The sequence below is a fragment of the Calonectris borealis genome, chromosome 1 (assembly GCF_964195595.1).
Source record: "Calonectris borealis chromosome 1, bCalBor7.hap1.2, whole genome shotgun sequence".
Classification (NCBI taxonomy): Eukaryota; Metazoa; Chordata; class Aves; order Procellariiformes; family Procellariidae; genus Calonectris; species Calonectris borealis.
This window is the reverse complement of record NC_134312.1, coordinates 109,655,893-109,672,325: the sequence shown is the minus strand read 5'-3', so window position 1 is coordinate 109,672,325 and position 16,433 is coordinate 109,655,893. Positions and strand designations below refer to the sequence as shown.

The following is a 16,433-nucleotide window of genomic DNA, read 5'->3' as shown; positions in this document are numbered from 1 at the left end:
ACGTGCATATAGTCCTCCCTGAAAAATTAAAGGAAGGATCCTGCTTAATCATAGCATTATATAACCTATATTCATCATAAGATGACACTCAGAATACTCTCACCACATTTCTATGGTTTCCATGAACAATAACAAAGCTGTACTACTTCAATTGAAAATGCTTTAACAAGTAACTTTTCAGTGAATTTCAAGATTTGATACTAAGGATTCTACACAACACGAGAGCATGCATTCATGTAAATACTCACTATTCTGAGTCTTATATATGTGGCCTCCCAAAAAAAAAGTCTCATTTACTCTCAACATATAACACTTAAATTTATTTTAATTCAGGCTAATATTTAAACTTTTTGAAATGATATTTTAAAGAGAGGCTTGAGGAGTTTGGTTTGTATTTACTGACACTAAATATAAGGCAAACCCACCTCAGACAGTTACATACATTTACAAAAAAACAGAAGCTAAATGTGAGCCAAATCATCACCTATGTGGGGAATACTCTTGCAATGAGCAGGAAACCCTGTCAGTTCACAGCAGGAACGTCGGTGACTTTCCAAACTATTCCACCCATAGGCAGAAGTGGCTTCACACCCTTTCTTCCACATTCACACGGACAGCACAGGGGAGGAATGAGACCCTAAAGTCTCATTTCTTACACAGCTCAGGGGGGAGAAGTGAAAAGCAAGGGGGAAGCATCACCTTATTACTGTATAGGTCTTCCTAGGCAAATTTTGGGGTGCTAAAGAATTGGAGTAATAATGCAGCTGGAAGAGGCACTGCTGAGTACATACATACGATAACATGGAGAGCATTCAGAAAGCAACAGAAACACGCTTCCTTGAACATGTTTAGTGGATTTTGTCTCATTTGCCCTCAGGCCACAGAAGTACTGAAACCCAGCCCTGGACTCCAACTTGATACCCCTGCAGGTCTATTGCCTGGATCACAACTAATCATCCTCAGTCTACATTATCAAGAGATTCAGTTTTCCCCAGTGAAAAAGAAACAAAAAAAACCCAACAATAAAGAAGAAAACAGTGGCTGAAGGCAATATGAGTAGTCACTATAAAGACAAAGCAGAGTAAACACTAGGAAGGAAGCAAAGCCATTTAAACTAACTTACAAGAACACGATAATAAATAGTGTGATCTACCACAACAGAAGTGTGAACTGGCTCAAAAATCTTGTCATTTCCATCAAAGCAACATGGTTTAAAACCAATCCTCTAAAAGAGGAACAAACAGAAACGTAACTGAAGTTCTGTCTTAAAATTAGTCTATGAACTGATTTATGAACGTTGTTGCTTGAATGAAGAAGCATGTGAAGAATTGCTTCGTTTCACATTTCTGATACTAATTCCTAAACAAGCTTCAGTGACAGGCTTATAATCAAGAAAGGATAGTAGCCTTAGTACTTACTGAAAGCATAAAAGGTGTCAGAAATGCAAAATTATTGAGAGTTTTGAGGTCTGTGTGTTTTAAACCACCATCATGATTTCTCACATCCTGCTCAGCACAATAGAGAGAGCTTCCCAATAAAACAATGTCAAGCTAGGTCTTTATCTCTTAACACTCTGCTGTTATCATAGTAATGACAACAGCTCTAAAAATTAACTAACGAATGTAAAACCAGTGAGATCTTTAGTTTCATTTAACTAGATGCAAGTTAAACTTCAGATTATATTCACTGGAACAGCCACGGGAAAGTTTGCTTCACAAAAATCACTTTTGATTCTTATACACTTCAATAACTGTGACAGTAATCAGCAAAAAAAAATCTCTACTCTGATCCAAATCTGATGGGTGATTAGAGTTATTGGTGGCAGCAGCAGGATGTCTTCCAAAGCACCAGCACACATTATCTGTAAACTATGTACAAAATTCAGAAGGATTCCTCTGTGAGCCCACCCGTGGAAAACAGCTGGGCATTGCCATGTGCCGGTGGCACGCTCCAGCCTTGGTTCACATCCCAGTCCCACCTCAACATGTTCAGATCCCAGCATCAAGAGAGCTGCCAACAGCGTGCACAAGCCACAGCAAATTAAAACCAGTGGGCTCAACGATAGGTGACATTATACAGATAGAAAGGAGAAGGAGGCTGGAAGACGACAGATATACAGCTAACTGTGTGTGTATATAAAAAATAAACACACACATATACACACATATTTTCCAGTCACTCCTGGCTACTTTCTGTTGTAAAAGTTTCCTTCCTTCCTCTGTTCATAGACATTTACCATCATGCCTAAACATTAATTTTTACAGCGTCTGCTCAGGTAGTATCACCCAGACACAGGCTTTCTCCTCACAGGAAAGACTATTTTGCCCAGGGTGTCATAATTTTACTGTAGCAGCTATTAAAAATGTCCTTTTGAATGTCTTTTAAACAATTCATGAAATCTTTTTTTTCTGAGGTCTAAAACAATGCTGCAAAGATCCACATTTTAACTTCCTGCTTTGAGATATTTTCTTTTGCATCCCAATCACAGTTTAACCCATCATGCCAAACAAAACACAAGCTGTTCTGGCTCAGCTTTGAGGCTCTTCACAGTCCTTTCATCACCCATTTATTATCTGTCACTGAAAGGCCAAGACCTACCTCTCAACTCAAGAGGGCAGTCCTGCTAGCCCATTCAAGTGTTTTGCTTTTTTATGTTTTTTTTTTCCAAATAGCCATCACGGTAATCTCACCCTGCTCTGCACAATACACAGAAGAGCTCCCAAGAAAATAACATCAAGCTAGCCCCTTCGTTCTCCTTGCTCTGCCATTATGATAACGAGGGCCACAACTCTAGGCACAAACAAATCAACTCTGGAAGCTGCAAGTGTCCTCAGATCGGTGGGATCCCAGTCTCTGCAATACTTGCAAACAATAAAGTTTAAAGGGGCTGTCAGACCACAAGCTGCTTCTGACGAGTCAGCTGTCCTTCCCTGGTTTTTAGCTCCTGCCCACATCGGCCAGCCTAGGCTAGTGTTGCCAGAAGCCACCCGCTCTGGCCACGAGCCACTCCTCCCTTTGAGCCAGCACTGCCACTTGCCTGAACCTCCAGCAAGCCAGCCCAGGTTCTCAATAAACCATCAGAAAGCCGCCCTTTGCTTTTAATTTATTTCCTGCTGACCTAGTGAGAGACAGGGGTGGGACAAGGGAGAGGACAAGACCAAGGCTGCGCCTATTTCCACTGGATTAAACTGTTGTGGAGCAGCAGCTTTATGAGAATGAATTGTTTCTCTGCCTTTATTTTAATCCTGTTTTTATGCAATGAGAGAAACTGAGGGGGAAAAAAGACTTCTGCAGTCTTTGTCCTACGTAGGCACTATTACAGAAAACTTCCTCCAACAAGAGGTGAATATAAAATTCATCCAGCACTTGCAGGCATCTGGTGCTGCTGGTGTGCCTCAGTGGTCAAAGCTGCACACCACACAAGTGCATGCACGCACCCAGGCCCACTCCTGCACGGGCTGAAAACGTGTACGCTGCTCTGTGCTCCCTGCTTGAGGTGTTCACATCCAAGATGTCATTTACTGCAACTGTTAATGGCACAAGTATCAAAGATCCCACCTCACCTCAAACAACTCCGCTACGGGCCGTAGGTAAGTGATACCAGGGAAGATTTCACAAACAATTTTTCCACACAACATTCAGAATTGTACAGCATGGAAATCCTAAATAAAAGTTGAATTGCACTTTTTAAGACAGGTCTCTGTTACAAAGCGTCCACGGTATTCAATAGCAAGGACACATTTGGGCAAAGAGCTCAGCTGTCTGGTTTGAATTGAAAGAAAAAAAGTTTAACAGAAAGCCTTTCAATAAAGGTTTTTCCATTTAGTCCGATTAAAAAAAAATTACTAACCTGATTTCCTAAAGAAACAGGCCGTGTGATCACAGAGTGTGCACGTACCCAGGCACACCTGCCCTCCTGTCTCTCGAGAGCGACAGTCCCGGCACCCCCAGGCCACCTCCAGCAGCTCGGCCCGAGCCCGGGGCTCCCCGACACCCTCAGCAGCACCCCCCTGCCCCGGGGAGCCCAGGGGCTGCACCCGGCGGCTCGGCCAGCCAGCACGCAGCTCCCGATCGCCCTGCCTGCTGCTGCCCGCTTCCCGGGCCAAAAGGAATTAGGTGAGACAGCAGAGGGGGCTGGGGAAGAAGAGCAGAGGGGAGCACCTCCACCACTGCAGTGAGGCCTTCCAGAGGGGAACTCATCCTGCAGCCTCAATGGAGCCCCCTCACCCCAGCTTTTAATCCGAGGTGCATTACAAGATGAACTTCCATCAGAAAAGTCAGGCACCGCTATTTGCAGCATTCAGTAAAATTACTTAATAGCTTACCCTGCCCCCTACTAATCATTTAAAAAGAAGTCCTGTGAAGAGACACACATTGTTAGCTTGAGGGGGGGAATAAGTAAATAAACTCTGCAGAAGAACAAGACTGCAGATAACATTAAGTCACCTAAAATCCGGGGCAGTACTTAACAGGTTGCCTGCAAAGCGATAGGTTTCTGACGGCAGTTCCAGTTTCTCCGGCGAGACAGCCTTTCCCAGGTCAAGCGCCAGGAAGGCGCTGGCATGCGCTGCGACCCTGCGGAAAGGCCACTGCAGCACCACGCGCTGCCGGCCTGCCAAGGTCAGCGAGCAGCTCTCATTCGCATTAGGTAATAACCTCAACGGGTGCAGATGACATTAGAATTAAAATGAGCCTAAAACACAACGGAGACACTATAGTATTTAAAGATGTGTTGAGATTTGTACTGAGGATCAGCATATAATTTTACTACCTCACAATTAAAGAGATAGTAAATTCAGCAGTGCACTCCACAGAGGGCAACTGAAATTTTCTAGGCCGTTTTCTTTCAAGGAGAAACAAAAAAGGCAATTTTGAGAATCTTTGTTGTTTTGTTTTGGTTGGTTGTTTTTTTAAATGGACTTTGAATTACCTGATTTTGAAACACACATTTGCCTCAGCTCCCACAGAAAGCTGAACGTGTTATATCCTAATATGTGAGGTCCTGGTCTCAAGAAACTTGTGACAACTTTGGTTTATAACTGCTATTTGTTGTAATTTAGCCCTATCAGTCTCCCCTGTCTTGGTGGTGTTGTGGCAATACCATCAACAGCGACTTTCTGCCATCCTTCATCACCTCATACCTAGCTGAAACTTCACAGGCTGACTTGAGTACAAGGAGTATTGAGAGACTCCTCTAAAGAGTTCACATCTTTGAAAAATAATTTGAAACACAAAAAAATTAAAATTCTGTGCTGCCTTCCTAGCAGCAGCATTATGCCAGCACATTCCCCATCAAACAACAGAGATAATAAACTCCAATAGCAAAATTTTCAGCCCTTTCCTCCTCAGTAAGGTCACGAAGCAACAGAGTCTTGGGCATCTCTGCTGGGGACAGCAGGCAGCTGCAAACTCCTTCCCCCGTCTATGACAACGCAGCAGAGTCCGTACACTGCACGCACCCCCCAACTCAGCACTAGGAAGTAGGTGGCACATTTAACAGTCCTCTTTAAATCAGCCCCAGAAAAAGCTTCAAGGCAACATGCCAAGTTAGCAAGAGCTGGAACTGGTGATGATGGGGAACTCTGTCCATCCTTACTATCAATAAATCCAGAGGTTACCCAGTAGACCAGCAGACTGTACCCAAAAAAGCAGCCCAGTCAGCTTCAGGCGAGGAGACAATTATGGTCCAGCCAGGGTTGTCACAAGAGATGTTCTGTGGATTTCAGCACCAAGTCCCATACAACGCACGCAAGACTAAAGGGAACTTTTAAAAGTTGCCAGTAAGATGTTGGTTATTTTTTAATTTCCAAACAAGTAAAGGAATACAGAGATAAAGAGAAAACTTAATTCTAGTAGCCCATTTAAAAAAAAAAGTTATAAACTTAGGTGCCTGACTCAAAAAAGCTTGCCGATTACTACCACCAAATAATTAAAGGGTTCTAATGTAAGAAAAGAAAATGGTAGTGGGAAAGTCTCTAAATGAAAAGAGCACGGTCCTCAAAGAGGTGAGAAATTACATGAGAGAGACGAGCAGAATTTGAAGAAAAGAAGCTGACAAATGGGAAAGTAGGTAATACCAAGAAGGGAAATGCAATTCTGCAATAAGCTGTCCAAAAGCTATTTAGCTTTTTTTAAAAAAAAAAAACAAAACACTTTCTCTTATATATTTTCCCATGATTCTGGGAAACAAAGCAAAAGTTAAAATCTGCAAAATACAAAAATGCTTTCTCAGTCATAACATAAGATTTCTGGAATACGATGAAATACACAGTATTCAGTCCTCTAACCAGGCCATTTATAACCATGCACTTTGGAAAGTGTTAAAAAAAGTACATTTCCAACTGCTGTGGTCCCAGGAGAAATTTCTTTTTCAAAGCAGCTAACTTCAGAGGAATAAAATGAAACTGAACACAAAAGGAAAGTGGAGTCTGTTCTCGCTATCTCCTCCTCTTCTGAAAAGAATGAAGAATGTCACATGCCTGTGCATACCCAGCCTTTTCTAGCTGCTTACTTTAAAGCTCTCTCAAAGCATACACCTGAATGAAAATGAATACTATTTTCAACTTCCACGTAGCACTTTTTTTCCTGGCTTAATCCCAGTAAAAACACAGCTAAATTCAACTTCTTAAAATGATTTTTTTTTAATTGACATTTTATTAAAATTCAGAGAGAGTCATTTTTGGTTTGAGAATAAGAATAGAAATTTTCAGCACAAGTATCCAATTTTTCTTGAAGTAATATAGCTGTGAGAAGAATAGCTATCACAGAAACCATGCGCAAACTCAAGCCTAGCATTTACTATTCACCAAAAGTAATAGGTGGCATTAAATATAGCTATGCAATTCACAATCCAAAACTTTTACGTCTCAGACTCAGACCCTAATGTCAAGTGAACATCCTGTTCTAATTAAAGGGAGCCCTCTGGATTATGGGGTATAACACGAGTGAAATGATGACACGTCAATTGGTAGCCACAGAGACATATAATGCCATTTTATCATGTGCATTAATTTCCATGAATTCTGTCTAGACCAAGGTAAGATACAAGGGTCAAATAAATTTAAATAGCTATGGATCATGCCTTGAAAACACTAATACCTCTCTGAAAAGCTTTTATTAAATACATTATTCTGTCTACATGTGCTTACTGTAAAGCTTAAAAATATGCTTCCACCTGATGGCTAAAAAAAGCTTTAGTCAAGGATATTATAAGCACAATCTGCATTTGCTTGATACCTAAACTTTGATAAGCTTGACTGTTGCCAATTAGTTAATTACAAAAACATTTTAAAATAAATGTTGTGCAGGGTATATTTTTTTTTCAGCAAGAATTCGCCAGTTAAAATAACTCAGAAACCTACTATAAACAAAAGCATCAAGTCAAAGCTGTGCATCTCAGAATAAAAACTATTAGAATTTGCACACCGGTATTTCTGCTGCTTTAAAAATAAAAAAGTTTTACACACACTAATCTGCGTCAGGCGATGTTTCCAAAGTTAACCTAGTTGCACTCCAGCCTTCAAGTTGTTCAGTATCACATGTTCTTCGGATTCCACCTCTCCAACGTCCTTACTTTGGAGAGCTACATTAAAACTGTGGACTCTCAGTGTTGTCATCTCTCACAACAGTGCTGTTTCTGCTAAAGTCCCATCATCAGGAAACATCAGGTTTCAGGAAAACTCTCATGCTGATGGCTTTCAACATGCTCCTGAATTTCATCCATTATGGCAAAGAAAAGCAAAAGTATGTAGCTAATGACATTTTCAAAAGAATGAAAACTACAAAACCTAACTGAAAAAATCATCAGTGCCTTCTTAAATTGCAAGAGTCTACATCTAAATAGATTAAATATTTTCATTGTGATTTTCAAGTGCTCAGAATTAATGATGCTACTAAACACATGGAAAACCAGTCCACCATTAAATAGACAAGAACTCACAAAGCCTGCCGCAGATGACTGAAGTTATCACAGTGTCCTATTCATGACATTTTGTGTCAATCTGTCCTTTACACCATCTTAAGATCCAATTCTTGCCTCATAGCACTTCACGGGAACCTCAAAATGTTGCTTAACATCTCATTCCTGTTAAAGCCTAAAACCACAGATTCTGCACCACATTCACCAGGAAAACTACTACGTAAGTTCAGTATGTTAGAACCACCCCTCTACCAGAAGATATAGCCCTGCAGCTATCAGCAGAAGGCAGCACACCACCTCTGCCACTCCATATCACAGACCAGTGTACTCGCCCCGAGCATCCAGCAGGGAGGTGTAACCCGCTGCAGCAAAGAGACAGACTTACATTCCCTTTACTCACTTCTGAAAACCGGGGTGGTAACATAAAGCACAAAAGTGGTATGGACGGGATTACTCAAAAAGAAGTTTCATGAAAATTTTCCATTAATGGTCTGTAGAGCCCTTAGCATATTGCAAGTTTTGAAGTGCTAAAGAAATCTAGTGATAAAGAGATCTAAAGCCTGCAATACAATGAGAGAGTGGAAACGTTAATGCTGTAAGAAAGCAACACTTTAGATGGTGATTGTACTCAATCATGGCACACACTACAGCTGCTCCCCACTCTACCTGCAAGTTTGGCCGAGGTGTGTTGGCACAATACAGCTTATGACAACATTTATATTCAGCACAGCATTAAGGTAAGGTAGCATTAAAAATCTGATATGCGCTGTTCAGAATGCATTGTTGCCAAATTAAAAGTTGTAAGTGTTCACAAAAAATAGCAAGACATGACATTTGCCAACCTGATGCAGGAAAGGGGAAAAAGTATTTCCTTTTACTTGGCATAAAGCCTGAGTTTGTACCACTATCCTGTTCAGCAGTAAAGCATCTCACCACCTCATCTTTACTTCAGCCTCAAAGCTTTGGATTACTTTGTCACCGTATTTTCTCTCTTTTTTAAAATAAAAAAAATATTTATTATTTTTTATTTAAATAATAAAAATTTTTAAAATATTAAATTTTATTTAAATAATAAAAAAGATTAAGAATTTATCAGAAAAGTTTCAACTTTACATAGTTTTACATGGAACTAACTGTTGTGATTCACAGTACTAGCTTTTCCCTATTAATTATACTTGACCACCCATTAACCAGAACTTTGCACATATCACAGTCCCGAAGTGAATGGAAGGAGTTACCGCCCCACCTATTGCACACTTAGCTCTCTGGCAGAAGTCACATGCGAGTTATATTAGCTTCACTGAACTTAGTTAAACTAACATCCACTCCAGTCAAATATTTTCTACACTTGGTAGATATTGACTTCTTTAACAGCACCCCAACTGACAAAGTGTAATCATCAGCTAACAGAAGCAGTCTTCATTTCCTAACGGGAAAAAAAGACTGAAGCCTACCCTAAATTCATAAAATAATTTTGAAATACGTTGTCACAACAGCCTCTCTTAACATTAATCACCTAATACCCTGGCTTGCTGTTTACACGATGATGCTACGCTACTACCCCAGGCAGGAGCCAACAGCCCCCTGGTGAGAAGCTGAATCCTCTCAAACTACAGTGTCTATCTGCTGACTAAAGACCATCCGATTGGTAACTTAGTCCCTGGGTTTTGATGGGGAAGTTTAACACTTCCATTAAAAAAAAAAAAAAAAGACAAAACCAAAACAAAACCCAAACAAAACAAAAAAACACCAAAAAAAACACCACCAAAACAAAACCAAACACAAAAAATCTCAACACACACACAACAGTGCACCCTTCCCCATCCTTACGTAAGCACACTGGTTATCACAACAGAACTAGAAAGTGAAAGTGCTCAGGATACTTTCATTTCCCAGAAAAGCTGCTCCCACACATGTGGCTTTCCTACTCAGTGAAAGTAAAAAAGACTTTCCGGTCCAGGTCCTGGCAACACACACACCCCCTCCTCAGAATTCTAAGACCTCTGTTCCATAGTAAGTATAAGGAGTCAATAAAAAACAAACAAAAACAAAACCAAAACCTCAGGCTTTTAAAGGAGTTTATTCCTACATGAAAACATGTAAGTGAAGATGCTGCTCTTAAGCTTTTTGTTTACTTTTTATGCTAAGGAATGTCACGTTTGGCTCTTCGCTTTTGCCAGATGACCAGCTGGGAATTGCAAATCAGCATCTTCACTGCAGAAAACGAAGAGCAATAAAACATGAAGGAATCCTGGAAGCACCCCTCGGCCTCTGGACAATCCCCCTACCACTGGCACTGCCAGCGAAGGCTGTACAGGGGTGACTGTGCAGCACCCCAAACAATTCCTGGCACAGGTGACGTTATGAGGGTTAAACACCTCCCAGCCAGTTCTGCAAAGATTTCGGCCCAGCCTGAAAAGGGCAGCTGGGGCATCAGGTTGATTTAACAACTTGGCCACTGCACCGGTCCCCAGCGTCCAGGATGTCCCTCAACCCAACCATTCACATCACTGAAGTTATGGAGCCAGCTTCTCACGGACTGATCGGACTGGTGACACTCAGGTGGGTTCTTCAGCCAGGAATAAAAGAAGATTTAGCCAAAACCAGAATGGAAATTGTATCTTTCATTCATCTTTAGTCAGAGAAGTCCATGAACACCAAGTGAATTCACAGGATTAAAGAGATGCTACTTCCTGCCTTAACACATCTTTTCAGGCGTAAGAGTGCCAGAAAAGCAACTGTTCAATTATCCTCCCACTTATCTTTACAAAGCACTTTCAAAAATGTGAATTATTTTTCTATTTTGAGAAATGGATAATTTGCTTTTTGACCTTTTCATAGAAGCTGATGGGTTTTGTCATCTTTTGTAGCTGCTGCTCCTAGTAGTTGGAGATACAGGGTAATCCTAAAAATATACATTTTTAGGAAGTACTGAAGATATTTTAAAATAATATTACAAAAGGTTAACAGGAAAATGTACAAACCTTACATTTTCATATTCTGAAGCAGTATTTTCTTTCAAAAAAGATATTTAAAGACATTATTTCGGACAGATGTTAATGATAGCACAATAGTTGTAAACTCCTGCTACCACAATCAAAATCATAACTGAACTTTTCTGAAAGCTTTTCTAGAATGCAACAGGTTTTAAACTGCTATTAAAGGTTTCAGAAAGGTGCAGATTCATAGTATATTATACCAATTAAAAAAAAATCCAAGATTCAGCAGGTTGGCATAGCTACCAAAAAAAAAAAAACAACACATCACAAACCGACCAAACCAAACCTAACCACACACACGCCCCCCCTCCCGCCCCCAACAAAGCCCATTAGAACATTCACAAAACCAGAAGGCATTCAGCACATTAGTCTGACAAGAGCTTTCAAAATTACTTTGAATCACTGACCTTTGCACCTTGCTCTATCTTCCAGAAAATACAAACAGGAGTCTATGTAGAAGGTGTAACTACATGTAATATGAACCTTTTTAATTAACTTTTTTTTTTTAAATAAATAGCAAGATGTGTGTATCTAAACGCATGACTATAGCACTTCAAATAATTCTTGCCAATTACTTAGTAGTTGGTGCACTTTCAGTAAACCAGTCTGGTTATTCTGCTCTTCCTCACCAAAAGAGGTAATAAAGCTTTAAATATACCGGCAGTAGCAGGTATAACCTCCCATATTCAAGCCCATCACATGAGCAGCCCGCCTGCCACACAGTCCAAACACATGCAGCCCGTTTGTGGGGAGATATGTAACCCACCCCCATTACGTGACCCGGGGTGCATTTCTGAGGTAAGGGAGGACACCTGCGTGTGGGTCATGGGCAAGAGCGGCTCTGGCCATGTGATGAGAACAGGAGCCTGCGGCCCCTCGGATCCACCGGGCAAACGGTCGGTCAGGCAACCCTGAACTCAACTGATCAAAACACAAAGGCTCTAAACCTTGGAAGGTTGCCACCTATCGAGATGAAAAAAAAATGAGCACAACTGCCAAAACACTTCCCTTGTGTACTAAGTCCTGAGTGAGTATTCCACGCGATGCACCTCCTGCCATTCAGGACTGCGTCAACATCCCCATTTCAATTGTTGGAGACGTATGACTGTCATCTTCTGTATGAACTACCACAGCATTAAGAAGTTAGTAGCTATTGCTTTCAGGAAAGAAAAGCAGTCAGTACCATATTATTAGCTAAAATCTTTCAATAATACGTACATCAAATACATGGGATGAGCAGAGCAGAAGCACACTCACATGTACTCGTACAATTTTCTCCTTACTACCTCGAAAAAGAGCAAAGGAGAGGAAGTAAGTAGTATTAGACCTTGCTTAACACCATGCATTATTTCAAGTGGTAACTATCCTTAAAGGTTTGTGCTTCTTTTTTTTGTGTGTGTGTGTGTGGAGGGGGGGGGGAAGGGCTGAGCTGACACACGAACTTCATTCTACTATTTCTGTACTTACACTGCCAATATGCTGCTGAATCACAGGTCTGAAATAACAGTGGGTGTGGGAAACCAAAGGACAGATAAAACAGACTTTAAATCCACCTATCAACCAACACTCAGTCTCTCTCCAGAAGCAGTAGAACTTGATAATACACATTGCTGAGAGGCCAGCTAAATATCACCCTTTAAAATCCAGTTTCTTCAATCTGTTGTTCTGAGATGACCATCACGATAATTATTAGTTAAAGCTGACACAATGCTGAAACACGTATGACCTCTCCACATCATTTTTTCCAATTACTAGAAAAATCACCATTCAGCCACGCCCATCGCTGAACCCGCTGTGTGAAGTACACTGGCTGAGGGAAGGGTCTGTGCAGCATGAGGGGCAGCCTGGGATGGTCCTCCTCTGGGAAGAGGGATGGGGAAAGAAAAAAAAAAAAAAAAAAAATCAACGTACACATGCACCAGCACAAGCGGCCCCCACGGCAGCAGTGCAGGACTGCCTGGTGTACAGGGAATCCTGCAATACACACACCTTAGCTCTTCAGCAGCAAAATGCCTCACAAAAGGTATTTTACTGGGCGGAAATACAGACAAGGCAAAACCAGAAGCTACTTTTTTTTTAAACTTCCCTGGCCATTTACCTTTATTCACATGCTTTAGTCTTAATATGAACGTTACAGATAACCAACAGACACCTAACGACGTTAGAGAAGCACACAAAAGCTGCGAACGACAAGAGTAACATGATTAATTATTTGCTTCAGGAGCCAAGATGACCAGTAAACATGAAAGGAAAAATTTCTTTTGACACGATCCAGATGCTTTAACTACACAATAACCTAAAGATAGCTTCAGTGGGAAATGGGCTGTTTGTAGTTGGAGCATTTATTAATACAAACCTACATCTCCAAGTACTGCTGAAGTTTGACACATACTTCCTGTACGACAGTAAGAAAACATCTGATGAACAACGTTGGGAACCACAGTTCTGAATAAGGTATTCTGATGACTCAGGCATCTCTTGGAAATCCAATATATTTCTGCTTGTATGTGGTTTCTTCACACTAACAGAAAACAATCATGACAAACTTGAGGTCTCCAGAACAAACTCTCGTTATTCATGGAGCATGGGATTTTTTTCTTTTGAGGGAAGATGACAAGTTAATGGCATGGTAACCTCTTCACCTTTCAACCATGCATCGCCCACTGTACCTTCACAATTTTTCTTCTTACATGCAAAGAAGCTGAACAATGCTAAAGTTTGTCATCCAATTAGCTATTCATTAGTCTCACTAAGCAATGAGATACTCACTTTGGAGTCAAATATTTTTTGCAAAATATTCTCAAGATTGGCCTTCCCCCGCCCCCCTCCTCCCCCGCAAGCAATTAGGGATAAAGTAGGTAACAAGGAGTTGCAGATAATATAATAATCGGATGATTCAACAGAAATGAAAAAAGAAAACCCCTGCCACGAAAAAAGCTTGTTATTTTATACAGTTTCTCTAGATACTTAGAGAAGTAATCATCATCCATAGATACTGATTACAACTTTAGAATTACTGCTAACTTCATTTTTACTGCAGTATGGATTACCAGATGATCTACGACAATCAAGCTTCAACCATCCTTTAAGCTTATCTTCGATTTGAAACTAAACTAATGCTGAACTACTGACCTGCAAGCAGAAGTTTAGCTGAAAGCTGTAACATTTCTTCCTCGGTGTTAGGGACAGGCAGTGCAAACAGGCAGCTCTGACCAGTGCCTACCAGGTATTATGCAACAGAGTATCTGATACAATAATTAAGGGATATTTAAGCAAACCACCAACCACAGGTTTTGTAAAAGATAACCTTGCTCACTAAGTTGCCAGATGCACAGCAGCAACAAATGAAGTTGTTAAACACAGAAGACACACACAGAGCATGGGACCTGGCAGCAAAACTCTGCTACGTTAGCCTGCTAGCACACCTCAGTTTAAAGCACCACCGACTGAGGAACGAAGAGACAAAATTAGTCTGTTCAGCCCTTGCCTTCCTAGTGAAGCGGCCAAAATCAGTGCTAACTACTTCCAGCTATGACAGCAGTCTGGCGAGACATGCCTCTCCCTCCAAATGAGCTTCTTGAATGTAAGTTGTACCACTTTAACCAATTATACCTTAATCACTGCATTCTCACTGTCCACTCCTACGACTGGAGCCATTAAACTTCCACACCGACTATACCAAAGCAAATATACCTTTATCCTCTTATAAAAGCATCACATGCCATTAAAAAAAAAAAAAATCAGGGAGGAGTAGGCAGTCACATCACTAACCAGAACAGTTGCATTAACCACCAACAGTTACCTTTAAAATATTAAAAAAAAAAAAAAGCACTAGGAGTTAATTTTAGGTTTTTCTCTTGCCAGTTCAATTCACTTCAAGCAAAGAAGAGCTGCAGAAGGTGTCCATTTTTTTTGACAAAGAAACATTGTCCAGCAACTCCTGGCGTGCAGTAAAAGATTCATAAACGCTGCCATTCACTCAACCCCATTTCATGATGCGCCTTAATACCAGTCCCTAAACCCGGCACTTTTTTGCTCCAGCAAGCGGGCGCCACGGCGGGCCGTGTGTCACACGCTGGAAATAGCCTTCACCTTTAGCAGGCGCGGTGCCGGCGCGGCAGGGTCACGCCGCGCGTGTGCAGCATCTCCCTCCCGGCCCACGGCTCCCACCGGGGGCTCGGGCAGGACCGACACGCTGCTCCCCGTCCGGCTGCTCTGCCTGGCAGCTCTGCAAGTGCAACAGGCCCGTCCGCCGCCCCGGCGCCGTCCCAGCCCGGGGATACCCGCTCGCCGGCCCAGGGAGCGGCGGGTCTCCCCCGAGCCGCGGGGTGCTGCGGGGAGGACACAGCCCGGACCGGGGCTGACCCGGGGCCGGGGTGACGGCAGGCCCCCGCTGCCACCCCGGCAGCTTCGCGGTTGCCCCAGCCCAGGGCTGAAGCGGCGGGGACAGGGAGAGGCCGCGGCGCGGGGAAGGCCGGGCCCCCCCTCGGCCGGGGGTAGCGTCCCACAGGCCTGGAAGGCGGCGGGGGGTGGTGGGGCTGCGCTCCCGTTGCGCGGGGGAAGTTGCCGGCGGGGCGGGGGCCGGGTGCGGAGGCAGCCGCCGGAGACACGCAGGAAAGGAGCGGCTCCGGGAGGGAGTGGGCGCCAGGCCCGGGCGAGGCCGGCGGGCAGGGACGCGGCGAGGGGCGCGCAGCCGGCTCCCAGGCCGGGCCCTGGCGCAGCGGGCGGGCCCCCGCGGCGCGGCGCAGGGCGGCGGGCCGGGCCGGTGTCTCACCTTGGCGGCGCCGCCGGGCTGCAGCACGTTCTGCTCCACCGTCATGGCCCCCGCGCGGCTCCCGGCTGCGCCCCGGGCTCGGCGGGCGGCGGCGGCGGCGCCGTGCGGCAGCGGCTGGGCCGGGCCCAGGCTGGGCGAGCGGAGCAGGAGGAGGCGGCGGAGGAGGAGGGGCGGGAGGGGGAGCCCCAGTCACCGCCGGGCGGGCGGGCCGCCGAGGCGGGCGGCCGCCATGGGGCAGCGCGGATCCGCTCAGGCCCCGCTGTCACTCCCAGCGCGGCCGCCCCCGCCGCCGCCCAGCGTGCCCGGAGCGCCGAGCGCGCCGCCGGCCCCGCCCTCAGCTCGGCTCGGCCCGCGCTGCCGCCGCCCGGCAACGGCTCCCCGGCGGCGCCGCCCCGCGCACCTGCCCCGGGCGGAGCTCCCCCCCCCGCTCCGGCTGCCCCCGGGCCCCCTCGCTCGCCGCCGCTGCCCTGCCCCTTCCCCGCGGTATTTACACCGGCCGCCTCCATCTTGGTGGCGGTGCCCGCCCCCGCGGGACAGCGCCGGCCTGGCCTTGGCCCCTGCCCCAGGGGCAGCAGCCCGACCCCGCCGAGCCCCCGGGCCGCTCTGCCGGGAAGGACCCCGCGTCCGCCGCCGGGTGCAGGCTTCCCTCCGCCCCTCGCAGGGGCAGCCCCACCGCGCTGCGTCCTGGGCGAAAGCGAAGTTTCCCCCGCTCCCCAGCGGCCGCTCGGGGCAGCCGCGGTCT

The 16,433-nt window shown here is 44.5% G+C and overlaps 1 protein-coding gene across 10 annotated transcripts in view; it reads right to left on the bottom strand.

Moving 5' to 3' along the window:
* Positions 1 to 15,835, bottom strand: part of USP25 (ubiquitin specific peptidase 25) — a 110,893-nt gene extending 95,058 nt beyond the window's left edge. For 8 of the 10 annotated variants that reach the window (XR_012676764.1, XR_012676774.1, XM_075170517.1 and 5 more), the window contains exon 1: positions 15,692 to 15,835. Coding sequence is in view for 6 of the 10 variants with exons in the window: in XM_075170517.1 (XP_075026618.1) it covers positions 15,692 to 15,736 (45 nt within the window). In the remaining 4 variants the exon portion in view is untranslated. The remainder of the gene's footprint in view (positions 1 to 15,691) is intronic. The other 2 variants (XM_075170570.1, XM_075170581.1) reach the window with 1 other exon arrangement.
* Positions 15,836 to 16,433: the final 598 nt, after the last annotated feature.